The 16,598-nt window shown below is 39.5% G+C and overlaps 3 protein-coding genes across 4 annotated transcripts in view; 2 read left to right on the top strand and 1 right to left on the bottom strand.

Moving 5' to 3' along the window:
- Positions 1-402: 402 nt before the first annotated feature.
- LOC131883590 (uncharacterized) lies at positions 403-10,334 on the bottom strand. Of its 2 annotated transcripts, none has more exons than XM_059231093.1 (2): positions 10,208-10,334; positions 403-823 (listed from the first exon to the last, which is right to left on the bottom strand). In XM_059231093.1, exons 1-2 carry the CDS (start codon positions 10,239-10,241, stop codon positions 441-443), a joined length of 417 nt encoding a protein of 138 aa, XP_059087076.1. In that variant the 5' UTR covers positions 10,242-10,334; the 3' UTR covers positions 403-440. The 2 variants fall into 2 exon arrangements, with proteins under 2 accessions (XP_059087076.1, XP_059087075.1); XM_059231092.1 differs by lacking the exon at positions 10,208-10,334 and adding an exon at positions 9,961-10,172.
- A 2,250-nt stretch (positions 10,335-12,584) lies between these two features.
- On the top strand, positions 12,585-15,235 carry LOC131884018 (uncharacterized). The gene has a single exon (XM_059231646.1). The coding sequence runs from the start codon at positions 12,744-12,746 to the stop codon at positions 15,090-15,092; it is 2,349 nt and encodes a 782-aa protein (XP_059087629.1). The 5' UTR covers positions 12,585-12,743; the 3' UTR covers positions 15,093-15,235.
- A 510-nt stretch (positions 15,236-15,745) lies between these two features.
- The window catches only part of LOC131883632 (putative ammonium transporter 1), a 3,044-nt gene continuing 2,191 nt past the window's right edge, over positions 15,746-16,598 (top strand). Inside the window, exon 1 of the mRNA XM_059231143.1 lies at positions 15,746-15,962. Within this exon, the coding sequence (XP_059087126.1) occupies positions 15,815-15,962 (148 nt within the window). The 5' untranslated portion in view covers positions 15,746-15,814. The remainder of the gene's footprint in view (positions 15,963-16,598) is intronic.

The following is a 16,598-nucleotide window of genomic DNA, read 5'->3' as shown; positions in this document are numbered from 1 at the left end:
ATCTTTGTTGACCACTACAACATGCATTAGTAGAACTGCTCAAAAAATTGAAATTGAAATTTGAAAAACTGCAAGGTCAATTGTACTATTGGGCTTTAATACTCTTTGTACAAAGTCAGAATTAAAGTTCTAGTTGATTTAATTCCAAAAGAAAATGTTCCACCACCATTACATCTAGCATTTTCACTCACTTGTAAATATAAGAAGTGCTTCTAAGTCAGAAAACATATTTGTGAAAATTGGTGTTCAATTATTGTTACTGCTGTTAAAATGAAATTTCTAAACGCTTAGAAAATATTTGCATCAGCTATATTGCCGATAGTTTCAAGTTTTGAATCCCCTTCATTGCATTAAAAATGAGGCAGTGACCTCTCAAAAAGGGTGACATCGTCATGGTAGTATGTTAATTGACATCCTGAGGGAATTGAATTATCAGTTGTTTATTTGTCGTCTTCAAAATCTTTCATTTCACAAATATAACGCATTTGAATTTCCCACTTCCGACACGGGATCTCTACCTCACTGCCATCTAGTGGCGACCATTGGAAACACTTGTTATCCCTGTGTAAGAAACTGGGTGCACAACGCCCTCTCAAACGTCGACAATGGCGTTTGGCAGCATGGAAATCCTCCACTCGCTCTGCCAGATCACCACCGTGATTCCGACACATGGCCGTGGCATCGTAATAATTCAGATAGGCCTCTTCCCACGTTTCCGAGATGCCCCAAGCAGCCATTGGCCGACTGAAGAAGAGGCATTGGGAGCCAATTTTCTTATAAGGGCGGAAACATGATTTGCCGTAAGACTCTTCATATGCAATGTCTGAAATTGATGATGAACAATTTAATATTTGGCGATGATAATGACCAGATTGATTCTGATTCTTGTCTTGACAACAAATTCTTATTACAGTTAGACAGGTTTCATCCACTCTTGTGCCAACGACAACGGGAAATCTAACCCCAACTCATCCACAAAACGTAAGTAGATGGCATATGATGGCAAAACAGAATAGAATCCCACTTAGCTCCCAAATAACTCAAGCTGTTCCCGAAAACACTTAAAACGGTCTCGATTAAAGATGGAAATCTTCATCAAGGGTTTCCTTTATCGCTTTCTTAATCCGCTCACTAATCAAGACAAAAAAAGCTTTAAAAATATCATTTCAGATTCAGAGGAAACTACATTAGCACTTTGGTACTCTTTCAATTATGGTATAAGTAGATGAATGATAGGAGGATAGTTTCCGCTCTACATTGACGCAATAACTACTAGAATCTGTTCCTCGTCCATGTAACATTCCTGAAAGGGTCCATTGAAGCACGTTGGTGGGGAAGCGGCGAAAATCCCGCTTGTGAGACAGAGAAATTCGAAGCAAAGAGGCTCAGAAGGAGGCCACAGTCAACGAAGAAAGACCAACGTAGACAACTTCGGCCCAATTTTGGATCTCACAATCACAAACGCAGACAAACCCTTGACCAAATAAACACTTTGTCTTCTAAGAAGAATTTCAGGGTAAGACAAAAGTTTTCTCTAATTCTGCTTACATTTTTTTTTACCTGTGTTAAACGGGATAGGCATCCGTTTTTGTCAAAGGTGTTGAAATTATCACAAAATTACAGTTAGTATTTTAAAAGTACTCTTCTGCTTTTAAGTGTAGAAGGACCATACAAAATATCGTGGTCAACACCAAAACATCTTTCCATTTTTTTTCTTTTTTTGAAGGTTTACGGGTTCTTAACAGATGCTTGGAAATGATTCCCCAGCAAGTCAAATCATTGTAAAATATTTGGTGTGGAAACGAATTTGAACCCTCCGCTTTCAGGCACCGCTGAATATACGGCTGGTCGGTTATCGTTTAAAACTTAACAAGGTTTCATCTAATAAATGGATTCGTCGTTGAGGTATAGGCAAAATGCTGTACAGATCAGGAGCTCTATTCAAAACAAAAGAGGCCTTAAGGCTCTTTAAGAGTTTGCTGTCCGACGAACTAGCCACATGTCTGGTGGTACATGTACTGCCTCTTCTGTAACTCTAGGAGTGTTCAATCCCTGCATTGGGGCAAAGGCATTTAATAAAGAAAGAAAAATATATCGTTCGTATCTTCGTTGAATGCTGTATAACACAAGGATTTGCAGTCTTTCCCAATAACTTAGGTGGCTCGTCCCAGCGATGTTTCTTGTGAAGCTCCGTTGCACCTTCTCGATTTTATTCAGCCCTTTTGCGGTCAGTGTGGCCTAAATGGGGGATGCATACTTCAGGTGCGGCTGAACTATCGATTTATAAAGAGCTTTCATTGTAGACGAATCCCTGGATTTGAAAGTTTTATATGTCCATTCGCATGTTGAAATGCCTTGCACATTTTTGGATATGTTCGTCAAGTTTTCCATTTTCTATTTCACACTTCACATAAGCTACGTTAGATTGGATTTTTCTTGCAACAAATGCAAGAAAAATCTGATCTAACGTTGTTTACATGAAATATGAAAAATGAATAATCTGAAAGGACAATCAAGAAATGGCAACAATTTTATGTATTGATGTATCTAATGGTTCCTGTTTTGATGCATTCACACCCAGTTAGCGATGCAGAGTATGGAAAGGAAAGGACAAATGTGGTGCGGCACCCTGATTTGGGCATTTTGTGAAGAAGCATTTAGATAAATATCAGACAACTCGGTGAGCGATCCAATTAAATTTTCAACTTTCTAGTGAGTTGTGCAACAAAACTTTAAAAAAATCATTTTTGGTTAACTTCTGTTACTGCACTAATATCTTGGCTCAATACCAGACTACTCATTGCTTCAACGAGCTGGAAATTCTAAACATATGATAAATTCAACCCTTGCCCAGTACAGGTTGTCTGTGATGTATTCCCTCCCCGTAAAGCACAAAAACCATGGCGCCGCACTACATTTTACGTATTCCTTGACTTCACATGACTAATAGCAAGTGCAACTTCTAATAGCGAGATAACATCAATAAATGCCTGTGTTCTGGAATCTATGTTCATCCAGACACTCTCGCCTAGAACGCAAACAACCTTCAAGATGGATTCTCAATCCAGAACAAACAATGAGTACTTGTTTAAGAGAAATAGAAATCACATTATCTTCACCGACATAGGGTGCATTTGTTTTGTGTCTTTGCTCTGCCATCTAACAATCAAGCTGAGAATTACACTTTCAATCTTGAGATCCCAAGCATGAAGGCCTAGAGAGGAAAGCTTTAAAAAACCTCGCTAGAAGACGTTCAAGCAATGCGTTACCTTCTAATCAGATGCATGCCCGCGCAGAGGGTGCCTTATCGACTCTTTCTTCCCAATTGATTACCCAATCTGGAGGCAGTGCAATGCTCAAACGTCGTCTAGCCCAATTTCAAAAAGTTTTCCTCTCCAGTCCCAACAGGCTCCATGTCCCAAAAGATAAGTTTATCAAGGAGTGCAAGAGGGTAACCAAGCCCAACAAACGCAACACTTCTGCTCTCCATATTTTCTCCAGGCCCACGGTCACTGTGGAATCCCATAATCAAATCAGCACATAAATGCAAGAAAAAATCCCTACTTTTATGAACTTATCTTTTATGAAGGTCTAATGATGAAACAAATAGGATATGTGTTATGTTAACCATTCCTGAATCACGCTGGAAGAAGATCAAAACCAATTTCAGCCAAAATTGAACTACATTGAGCTTTGACAAACATATACATTTGAAAGAAGCAGCCCTTGGCCGGTAGATGGCGATAGCTATCGAAATTGATGACGCCAACTTGAAAACATCGATAAATATGTCACAGCCGAGTTGTCCTCAAGAGGTAGATTGGCTCTATAAGTGTTTAGGAAGAAGACTTGGGGAATGGTTTATTGTTGTTAGTCGATGTGATTTTCGTCCTCCTTCCAAACAATTCGTGATCAAAGCAAAAAAAAATCTACCAAAATTCACCACTGCAAATTGATTGATTGAAACTTTAAAAGAAAGTGTTTTTTACTCCATTCAGAAGGCTAGGAATCCAAATTGGAGTGTTCCCAAAAATATCATGCCAGACATTGTCAGGCTCTCACTTTTTGTTCAGAAGTGTTAAAAGTCGCAGGGAGTATCAGTATTACCTAACCAATAGATGTAACCCCATGTTTACATCAATGACGAGTTGTACGCAAGACCGGAATGAGGAGAGTAGGGTGATATTTTTTGTTATATTGGCACCAATCTCTTTGATGGATACAGTCAAGGAAGTTATTGTTAAATAGGCACGGTCATTTGTATCAAATTGAACATAACCCCAGACAAAATAGTTATAAGGAGTAAAGTCTGGACTACCAGGGGTCCAACTGTCCATGCCAACCAAGACATTCCAATCTTCCCCAGCCAGTTAATAGAATACGATGGCGCATGGACTACGTTACACTGGACGTATTTGACGCCGCCAAATGTACCCTAATAGTATAACAGAAATTTTAGAAACCATTGAACTCAACCTCCCGAACAGAAATTGAAAAATCATGGTCACGCTCTCCATGCCAGGCAAATTCCTTTGCCATAAACATTCGAAATTATAGGGAGAACATGGCCAGTTTTAAGCTGTAGCTGGAGGACTTCCTGTCTACCGGACAGCTGCTGCGAGTAACATGGCACTGAATGGAATGAAATTCCGCTCAATGACCTTTGGGTCGACGCCATTAGACACTCCACTATTAGATGATGAAGGTAAGGCATTCTGTAGGTCTCATCCATGAAGGATCTAGGTGCAGCCCTCAAAAATAATGGAAAGTTTGATGAGCCTATCCAGTTGAAGGTGGGCATAGCCTTATACATGGATGGTTGGATATATCGTACGTTGAAGTCCAGAGATAGTGTCACGATGCTAACGCTCTATATGTCGATTGTTCAACCACATCTTGAATATTCTTCACCCATTTGGGTTCCAATGAGTTCCACAGGTTTGTAAAAGGTCGAGATAGTCCAAAGATGTTTTACCAGGAACATATAACGTATGAGAGAGCTCTAGTATCGGGAGAGACTAAAAAGTTGGAGCTGTACAGTGTTCAGAGAAGGTACGGAAGGTATCTGATATTGCACGTCTTCAAAAGCATTTGAGCTTTGTCCCAACCCAGGATTTAGGGTCAATTCTAGTGACCGTAGTGGCTTAATGTGCGTTTTGAGAGCAACTTCAAGCCCTCTTGAATCCAGGCTAGTTAAAACAGTGAAGTCCACTTCTCTTCTTTCTCGGGCTCCTTCATTGTTCAATTTGCTGCCTTCAAATATTCGTAGGGCTTATGTAGGCGTTGATCCAGTAGCAGGATTTAAATCAGACTTGGACAAGTGTTTGACTAAAATTCCTGATCAACCTTATATTCAAGGGTTAGCCAGATCAGCCAACACTAATTCGTTGGTCGATCAAATAATATATATAAGTAAAAGTTAAGTAAAATGAATAATTTTCTCGTCTTGAACTGGTGTGATCCCAATCCCAGCAGCGGTAAGGAAGTCCGCAAAAAAATGTCATTTGACCTTCGTAAATGAAACTGCCTCTCAACCACCACCTTTTCCTTCCATTGCATTACAATTTTACTCGAACATTGCTAGCTATAGTGGGCAACTGCAAGAGAAATATTGTGGGGTGTGATAACATGTAGGGGGAAGAACCGACTTCTCAAAAAGTCAAAATTGGCATTGTATTATTTCCATTCTTGGCGCATATTCGAAATTACTCTTTATTTTTAATACATAGCACTTTCTTTGAGGCTACATTTGTCCCCTACTGTATTGTCAGTATCAATGAAGCAAAATATTTTCCCCCTTTGCCCTCTGGCGGATATTTTTGGAATTATTTTTCCCTGTCATTCTAACGTCTTGGTGGCTTAAATTGAGATTGCTTTAGATTGGGGTTATTGACCATCAACCCCAAATTAAGTAGATTCTGCAAATTCGGTAGACATAGTTTATGTATGTTTAATCTTTGAAAATATTCATTTGATTCCTAGAAAATACGGCAATGATTATATTACAATATATATTATAACCAAGAAAATGGCTGGAAAACTGTAGTGTTGGAAGACTACTTTGGAGTTACGTACATCCAGCTCCTGAAAATTCGCCCAAAAATGGCTCCCTAAAAGCAGATCTGAGCAAAAATTACACGTCCATGTACAAGCATTTCTTTCAGACTATTTTTGGTTACTGCAAGGTCTCACTGCATGTATGATGCGGATTGACTTTGCACACATTTAGTCACGTGATTCACAAAATAGGATTCCAGAAATTCAGGTTACCAATGTGTTGATGACTTGCATGACTGCTTTGGTTGCAACTGATCTACACAAAAGAAATGGATCAGCCCCACACAATGACAACAAACTACCAAAATGTGTTGAAAACAGTGCCTCAAATGGCTTGGTTGAAGTGTCATTTCTTTATCTAGTGAACATGGTGATACCCACAACACTGATATCGTGTTTTTGTGCAAATGCCAATACTTGTAGTGACGATTTTCGTTCGTTGTCATTTAAGCATAAGGAACATGTCTTGTAAAATGCCATATCCGAAAATACCTCAAATTAGTATATTACTCCACTTAAAACCTAAAAAGAGGTAATATTTCTTTAACTTTAACAATAGATGTTAGGAGTAACCTTAGTTGCGATAGAACTACATTTTTTCCAAATCAATAGAGCAAACGATGAGATAGCACGTTGTCAAAGATTGCATTTTCATCAAATTTGACTGCAAATTTTTGACTATAAATATCTAACTGTAAAAATGGTAGAATATTTTATGAACGATTATAAATGTTGAAGAAAGATTTCATCCTTTTATCCAAAACTGTTATTGTTGAAACGCTTTCAAAGGAACATTGAAAGTACAAGCAAAAAAAGAAAACTGTACCAACCAGCTTTTTTAACATTATTTTTCGAGGTCAAATGGTTGACATCAATCTATGAAAATTTATTTAACATTTTTGGAGTCTCCAATCATAAATGAGGTCGAAATTAGAGTTTTAGTAAAAACAGGTAGCATGGGCAAAGGTGACACAGTCACTTACAGATTTGTCTCATAGCTACTTTGTATTTGTATTTAAAAATATTTAAGCCGTGTGGCTTTTTTAGAGGTGCGAAAAATGGTGGGCATATTGTGGAATCGAGGGGTGTGCTGAGGGTAAATTGTGAGCATATGTTGCAGGAATTGAAGGAGGGGTGGATTATTTTTTCTCCGAAGGCGGGATTCGAACCCACGCCCTCTGGGGAACCATGTCGTGCCTCTATCGGGTCCAACTGAGGTCAAACGTTCCCTGGGTTTGCGTTTGCCAAATTTTAGAACGAGTTTTTATTGAGAAAAAAATTGATATCAATTTGATTATCTCCTTGAAGAAGCAAATTCAAATTTTATCTTTCTATAGAAAACTTTTGATTGCATTTCATTAAATCATGTTGGAGTTTTCATTCCAAAGCTCCACTTTTTGCCATGAAATGACATCAAGTCCTATCTAAACTACTGAAACAAAATATTTAGTATCCCAGCCTTACTGAACCTTTATTTATTTCTATTCATTGACCTTAGGTTCAGTAACCATCTTGTCAGGGATTGTTGTTTTCTAATCTGACTTAAAATGATCTTAGATTGACATTTGCAGCCCACCATATTTCACGTTTAATGAGGAAACTGAGGCAAAATGCTTACTTAAATCCAATTCGAAATAAATCCAGCAGTCCCTTGTCCAAGTAATTTAGGGTTTTTGTTTGACCAAAACAGAAAATTTGTAGAGTAAAAAGAGAAAATGCTGAAGCATCCCAACAAGTTTTTTAAGACAAGAGAGATCAAGAACAAGCATCTACTTTTTTTACAGCCCTACTGATCAAGGAGACCCAATTAGTCCCAGTGCCTTACAACCAAGCAATCAATTTTCATAGCAAGTCAAAAGTACCTTAGATAATATGAACGCCACAGTAATCAGACATCGCTAATGGTTCAAGGATAGATATGGAGGTAACAAGAGTAAGCACGGCTTTTCCATCAAGAAGACGTTTGTGAAGCACAATATCACTAACATTATGAAGAGGCTAGTTAGGCTTGATGCCCAAGCCCATCATCGCCCAGTTCTAATGATATTGTTCACTTTTATTGCATCAGTCACTTAAAGTGATTTGCTTGAAATTTCCCCTATAGATTCCCTCTGAACTAGGACCTTAAATCTCCTAAAGAGATACTTTTTTTATGAAGACATTTTTCTCATGGGCGCATTGTCAACTCTTAATACCGCAAAGATAACCAAAGCCTCGTTAGAAAATGAATTTCATGGTTCTCTGTTCAAATGTAGGTGGCTAGTAAAGTTCTAGTCATCAATGACCAAAGGCAGGTTTTCACAGATCAACTTTGACTTTTCTTTCGTTTTTCCATGCCTTTTGCTTGAGAAAAAGCTCGGGTCAGCGCTCGCTCGTCTTGACCATATCAGTTTTCTTCAATTCTTCAGTTTTTGAGCTTCATGCAAAGAAAGGAACAGCTATTGAATAAATAGCTATTCCTCTATTCATTACTTTGGATAACGCACCGCAATGACGGCACGTGGTCACCCACAATGGGTTTGAAAACGGTGAGAAGTGAGGCAAAAGTCTTCAAGACGAAATGTTGCACTAACTGAAGGTTGAATGGACCTTTTTTAGCTTCTGTTTGTTTTGCAACAGCTCCTTTCTTTAAAGAATATTTGAACACACCTTCAGTACCTTTCCAATAAGCATGCTAGACCTACAATAGTTCTGTGCTGATGGTTTTGTGTTTCCAATCTTGGTGGTGCTTCATTTGAAGGGCTCTTCAAGTTAATGGGACACGGACGTCTCAGCAATTGAGGCACGTACTTTCCATACGGAACCAAAACGACAACATATGAAGAAGATCTTTGGTGAAATATGATATAATAGGGGAAAATGCTCTGATCTAGAGTGGAAGAGTGGTTCAGGATGTCAAATTGAATTCTAAGGCTTGTTTTCTTATCCAAACCTAATAGGGAAATAAAACACCTTGGATGGCATTATGAGGTTCATGGCAAAGCTATAAACAATGTAGATTATGGCTAACATGCTTGGAGAAAAGTTCTTCGATGTGTTTGAGAGGAACAGCCCATTGCTCTAATGATGAGTTTATCAACATTGGCGAGGCTAATCAAAATGAGCAATTGCATAGATCAAGATGCTTTGCAGGCCATCAGAGACTTGAGGCTTTCGAGCTCTCCTGGCCCTGATAGTGCGGCATCTCAGTTCCTGAAGGGAAGCTCGCGGGTTCTTGCTCCTGCTTTTTCTTACGCGATGCGTTGCATCCTTGATCAATGCAAGTTTTCTACTTCTCTAAAGTTAGCTGATGTTATTCCAAGTTCAGAAGGGGGAGATAAGTCGCTCTCAGTAGGTACAGGCCCCTTTATATCACTTGAACTTTGAGAAGGTGTTAAGGTCTTTGGAATGACTATGAAGAAATGACATTAATTTTGACCCAGACTAAATAGCCTTTTGATTTATGGAATAATTTCTGAACCGCCATAAATTTATCGAAATTTTTTTTTTTTAATCAGCAATAAACAATACATATGTTTTCTATTTTCTAACAACCGAGTCAAAGTTATTCATAGAAATAAACGGAATGAATGGACTAGCCCTGTTCTATGTAATATATTTTCCCGCAAAGGGTCTGCTTAATTAATTCATTCTGTATGCTCAAGTAACTCATAACTCCATTTTGAAAAAAATCAAAAGGCCTCCACAACTTAACATATCTTTATCAGTTGTTTTTGAGGCCAAAAAAGGTAAGCTTTAGTTCTTAACCTCAAAAGCCATTCTTCGTAACCACACCACTTCCCATCCTTGTTTTTCTATGCACTTGCCCCGATCATATTATATGACATAAAACCGACCTGATTCATATTCCGTTATTTCAAATGAAAAAATGTTTGGGTATTTAGTCAAAAGAATAACTCTCACCCTCCTCAATCTTATAGGACGTCACGAATCCCACAGTGCACGCAATAAGCCCCAAAATGAACCAAATCATGTCAAACGTCTCCAGAGCACTCTTGTGTAGGAATCAAAATAAAACTGATCACTATGAGGAAACTGCCAATCTGTAAGTCCAGAGATTTCACAAAGCCTAACTGGAGATTCTCACTTCATATTGGTTGAGTGTGTTTGGCCAAGACTAACATGACGGCGACTTCGTTGCTGTACGTACCTATATCGTCAGCGACGTCGTCACTCTGGTCCATGAGAATTCGGGGCAGTTCTGGACGACAAGACCATGGACTTAGTACCAACAAGTCAGTTGATGAGAACTGCAATTGAACGTACTGACGAGAATGAATCTGCTCACCAACTGTTGTTGCTCAGTGGTCAGCCGTACGGAAACATTGAGTTATAATAACTACGACATTTTACCATTATTCTCGCGATTAATCTGTCTGGTTTGTGACGAACTTTTGGATGAAAAACAAACCACACTATCAGAACCTAAAGGGCAAGTCTAGATTTGAAGTACAATCTCTGTCCGCTGAAAATCTGGACACTGTCTTCAAGGGCTCAACACATTTACACATAAAATGGTGCAGTTTTCTCCACGATTTTGTAATTATTGTACGTGAAGAAAATACTCATTGAAATTTGAGAGGTAGATCCAATTTTGAGGTTTAAAAGAAAATCGACCATATTTTTGGGGGCGCACACTAGATACTTTATAATACTTTACGTGAAACAAAATTATCCTTTGGCATCCAGTATTATTTCATTTTCAAGAATTTCAAACCTAGCAAAATCAGCCAGCAAAAGGGAAATGTTTTTCATTTTGTCTTAAAAGTATTTCAATAATTGATGTCGAGGTTTTGGTTAACACAGTAATATAATTCTCGTTAATGACTCTTTTTAGTATAGTATCAAAGCCCAGATAAGAACCTGTTATAACTAAACTAGATCTTGATCAAATACAATGTCCTTAAATAAGCTTTAAACATAAACCATACTCCTTCTGATTACAATAGTCAAAAGTTAGAGCCGAAAAAATTTCATGATTTCAAATTAAATATGAAAATCTTTGCCTCAGATATTTCCCTTCCATACCTCATCTAGGAATTGGGTATGGCGATTGAGACGTTATGTAATGCCAAGCAAGATATTAAAATGCATATTGTTCCTTGTCTTTTAAAGTAAAACTTGTGAATTTATGACAGTGCTGTTGATTCAGTAGAATCTATTTAAAAAAACTTTATCCTAAGGACTCAATCCAACGGCATAATCCTTATTCAAAAGAGCCCAAAAATACACACCTACAGTTGAATGACGAGCATTTCTGTTACTAAAGATGGACATGATTTGATATCCCGCTACTAAGGAACAATGCCGTGGATTATTGATTATAGCCATACATCCTCGTGAAGTGGTCAGTCAAACCGAGTCAGCCACCGAATGCAAGTGCCCCTTAAGACACACACACACATATAGACATATCCTGTACACACATGTGCTTGAACTCGGGCAGAGTAATCTTTGAATCCATTCATTTCCTGTTGTCCGAATATGATGGCAATTTCAGTCAGCCACAACGAACAGATGTCAGAAGGACACTTGTCAAAATGGACAAGGATTTGAAGAGAGAATATGGAGCCAAACCTCGGTTCCTGCTTTTGTCATTGGAGGTGCTTTAGATTTGACTATATTTGTTTCGGATCCTTTGGCAAGACACAATAGACTTTGGTTGAACATTAGGTCCGTTTGTTTCGAGCAATTACTCTATATGGGTATTGAAAGTAATTGCTGAGAATTTTTATATGTGTGAACTTTCTCTGGTGGACACACGAGGCACTCGTAAAATTTATCACAATTGAGTTATCGCTAACACTTGCCAAAAAAAACATTTCGTTTTAACGCAGGACATACCTTCTTGGAGCGAAAGCACTCTTATTCATAACTTAACCATTAGTATACTGAATGAAAATCAAATCAAGTTGGTTTTCAGAGAGTATGATTGGTCTTTAAAATGACATTGTTTTTTGCACTATTACTCAACTGTATCTGTAGTGAGTTTATGTGAATTGAGTAATATAGTTAATCTGGCAAATAATTGAATTGGAATTGACTTATATTCCAATTATGCACACCCAGAGAAGACAAGACCCAAACTTGACATATTCACAACAACTTTAATATTCCAAATGCTCCGTGCAAACATGCTCTAGATCCAGACAAGCTTCGATATTCATACCTCCGTGCAGTGCTTAATCTATTGCTCACTTTTTCAACCCATTGAAGGAACGTAACCCATCACTAAATTGAACAATCCTACTACTTTTAATCTTCGCTCGACATTTTCCATAGCACCCTTCGAATCAGAATATTGCGACTCAATATTCAACCATCTTGTACCGTATTCTTTCTAACACCAAGGTGATCAGTCCCCATCTTAACCCCCGATCCCTCCAATTCTGGATGACTTCACCACAAGCAACATTATGATCAGATTTTAACCACAAGCACATGACAGGTTCAAGGCATGAATTCGTCCAAGATTGGACTTGGACACGCAAGACGAGCATCGAAAACGGTATGAAGTGCCTCCCCACAACGCTTTTCCTGGTTGTCAGGCTTAGCAGGCTCTCCCCGTGTAGTGAAATGACGGGAAAATGATAACGTAAAGTGCAGGTAGAACCGTTGTACATGTGCAGAAATCGCAGACACACACATACACATGTGGCTTGAAATTGTGTGCCATTCAAAGAGCCATGTGGTCATCTATAGGAGTGACTATTTTAATATTAAATCTGGCCGCCGGTATTACCAAGGCCGAACAAGCGTGTCATGTCGAAGATAAACAATGTTTGGAAATCAATGTACGGCAGATCCAAAACATCCAGGATTGGTGGAAGAGGCAATCAATGATGAAGCCAGTCAAATGCCATGGACCGCCTCCAGTGGATCTGGGAGAAGTGAATCCCAAAAAAAGCATTCCCATCTTATCTTCGAAGTTGTGTGATCCAAAACAAAAGTTCCGACCGCATGCATTCCGAGGAGATATTGATATCAATGGACACTACCAAGGGTCCGGGAAATTCAAGCTCGAACCCACCAATGACGATTCCCAGATCAATGGCAACGTGTGCTTCTCCCGAGGATCCCTCCTGGGTCAGGCACCGGTTAACATCACAGGCAAATTCAAGGATGGTATTCCTTATGGACTGCTGAAGGTTGAAACCGATTCAAACCACACCGTCATTGGACAGTTTGTTGACGGTTCCCCTCATGGATACCTTCGACGATGGAACCAAACCAAGCAGTTGAAGTTGTTGGGACATCTCAATGACGGAGTGTTCCGAGGTCGGTGTTGGTTCTCGTACCACGGACTCTTGATGGAAGAGAATTGCGAACACGTGGGGACATGGGAAAAGGGCCAAGATCAGACATTGGTCTTTTTGAACAGCACCACGGTCATTGCGGGACGTCACAATTCTTGGGGCAATTTCATCGACGACGCTCGTTTTGTGCGCATCGATTCCACTTCAGAGCAGGATTGCCAAATGGTCGTGAAGTATTCAGTTATGAAGGGCACACCTTTCAGGTTCAACAAGTTCACCAAGGAGTTCCAATTTCTTGACGGGCCAGAGTATCCAGATTGCCCGTACTCGGGAACTTGGAACAAAAAAAACGTAACCAGAGGTCTTTTGAAAGAGTGGTTCAACCCATTGAGTGGAATGGATTTTGAGAACATATGGCGCCAACGCGAGTCCTCCTTACCGGTATCACCACAGGCGCCCAAACTATTTCAAGACATCCAAAAGATGGACTCCGGCTTGTACAATTGTTTGGCGATGGGCAGCCAAGAGCGTTTGCAATTTAAGGTCCTGAAGGGTCTGATTGACAACAAGGGACGATTCCAGGGTCTCTTTGCCTTCAAGTTTGTCAATGGGGTTGGGATTCCTGAACCCTTCTTTGACTCTGGATGGGTAGAAATCCACGGGTTTATGAAGGACAATGTCCCCATCCGGACAGTTATATTCCAATATCCCGAGGGTCGGATCCTCTCTGCTCGTGTTAAAGAAGGTGTTCTTCATGGAATGAGTTCGCTTTTTGGCGTTCGGGCCATTTATCCCCTTGCCAAAGAGTTTGGCTTTACAATCTTGGAACGCAGTAACATTTCCCGTGGTCATGGAGTGGCAGGTCTTTTCAACTTTAGGAATGGCAAACCGCACGGAAATGCTTGGATCCGCCTTCTCTCAGATGGATTTATTCATGGACGGTTCAATGAGAACGGGTCTCTCACCGGTGATAATTTGTCTTTCATCTATCCGGATATGAGCATCGCATATGTGGGTCAATTTGAGAACATGGTGATGAAAGCAGCCAAAGTTGCGGAAGTGGTGGCTGAACGTTGTGACGAGTTTGGGATCAAGGAAGTTCAGTACAGTGAGCCATCCGGACCTGATGTCTTTTACAGCCCACCCACCAACATCAGCTTTGGTGAGGGGCCCCGAATCCCTGATCCTTATGAACAATCCAACGTAGTTTTAAAGCAATCGAACGTTCCCAATGGTGGCCAAGGTCTCTTCGCCAAAAAAGATATACTCCATAACCAAAAATTCTGTTTTTACTCGGGTTACATCTATCGCAACGACATTGAGGTGGACATTTACAAACAACGATTTGAATTGAACCAAAGCTTGAGCATGGACGATCGCCGCAAGGGCATCACTTATTCGATTGGAACGACGATTTCGGCGGCACAAATCAACATACCTCCTGAGCTTCATGGACCAGGTCATTGGTATCCTACCTTGGGACATAAGGTCCAATGCGACTTTCGTGAACGGGGTGCCAATGCCGTGTTTACGGACACTGAACATCCACGCTACGGCAACGTTGTGGGACTATTGGCACTGCGAGATATCAAAGCTGGCGAGGAGATTTTCGTGGACTACGGGTACAAGGCGAACCTGGCTCCATATGATTTCCCGTGGTATCACGAGGCGAAACGTCAGATGCTGCTTGAGAAAATGGCAAACGAACAAGCGGAAAACCAAAACCAGACAGATGATAATCAAGAAAATGAGGAAATATTTGGGGACCAAACACCGTAGTGAGTCATTTGCACTACTCCTTGCAGATAATATGTAATTCTCATCCAAGAATTGTCATTTTTGCTTATTTTACGTCTAATGAAATGACTTTTAAGCACATGAAACAAACTGTCTAGAGAAAATAAATATCAAGTAAAAGGCAATATCTTTTAACAAAAGAAGAAACAAACCAAGTCGCGCTGAATCAGGCTTGTCTCAAGGTTGAATTAGCTGACAATAGGAATCAATGCATTCTCTCAAAAAATACAGATGAACTGAAATGATGACAAAAAGGGAGAGAGGAGAGTTTCATCTTCAATTAAAGGACCAAGATCCATTTTGACTATTCAATTAATCATAGGTTTAAATCATGTATGGCAAGGCCCAGGGTTCAAGGCTTGCCCTAAATTTCAGATGGCCCTCCTGCGATGCCTAGCAGGGCCTGTTGACATCGTTTCCAAGGCATGAATGATTTCTGAGGTGGTCCCATACAAAACAAGCATGAGGTAAGAAAGTTCATTTGATCAGAACACCGCCAACCATGAATTCGTCCAATTTACAGACAAGGTAGGGAATCGGGCCATTTTTACTATTATTGTGTTAACAGTTCCCATTCTGATCCATAATCTCCAAAGAAGTGTGGGTTCAACTAGGAATTCATTTCCAGACTCGTCCCGGAAAGCCATCGCTTCAACGCAAGTAGTATTGGCGAGGCCAACTATGAGCAAATTCTTGGCCAAATCATGGCCAATATGGACGATATGTTTTTGGCTTTGATGGGATCCATCATACTACTGATGCAGGCTGGCTTCGCATTTCTAGAAGCAGGATCAGTTCGGGCAAAAAACACGACAAATATCCTCATCAAAAATTTCGCAGACCTGTGCTTTGGTGAGACCTTCCGAGCTTTATTTTTGCAAGACCTGAAATAACTATTACATGCTTCGATTTTACTCAGTCAAAAAGTTCTTGCGAAATGAAAGCCTATTTTTCATTGTTCAAAAGCTCGATTGTTGATTACGAGTATTCTTAGTTTATTTTTGACGCTTTTGAGAGGAAGGATGTCCAACATGACAATCCCTCTCTTGTACTTAGAGAGATAATTGATCAACACAGAGATCACAAAAATCAATTCAATGGAAAAATGAAAATGAATATTCTGTCATTTGGGTCATATTTAAATGTTATAGCATTCTGAACCTAATTTTCTAAACGAACGTTTGTTTTTGTTTTCAACAAACATATAGTTTTTTGGAATAATTTTGTCAAGAAGTTTCACCGATGATCATAAAAAATCATTGCACAAGAAAAATGAGCAAAATTTAATGCACACAAGTATTTTGAGGTTGAGGACTCCGAAAACTTCACTTTTTAGTATGGAAAATTCAGCTGGCTTACAATTTTTATATCTACTGAAGCATATTATCTTATTGTTTTGGTAAATTGCAACCATCAAAGCTGTTTTGACAGGGCGTTTTACTTTTGTCTTTGCAAGGTTTTATGTTAATCTATTTGGAAAATGCAAAT

The sequence above is a fragment of the Tigriopus californicus genome, chromosome 7 (assembly GCF_007210705.1).
Source record: "Tigriopus californicus strain San Diego chromosome 7, Tcal_SD_v2.1, whole genome shotgun sequence".
Lineage (NCBI taxonomy): Eukaryota > Metazoa > Arthropoda > Copepoda > Harpacticoida > Harpacticidae > Tigriopus > Tigriopus californicus.
This window is presented reverse-complemented; position numbering and strand designations above follow the sequence as displayed.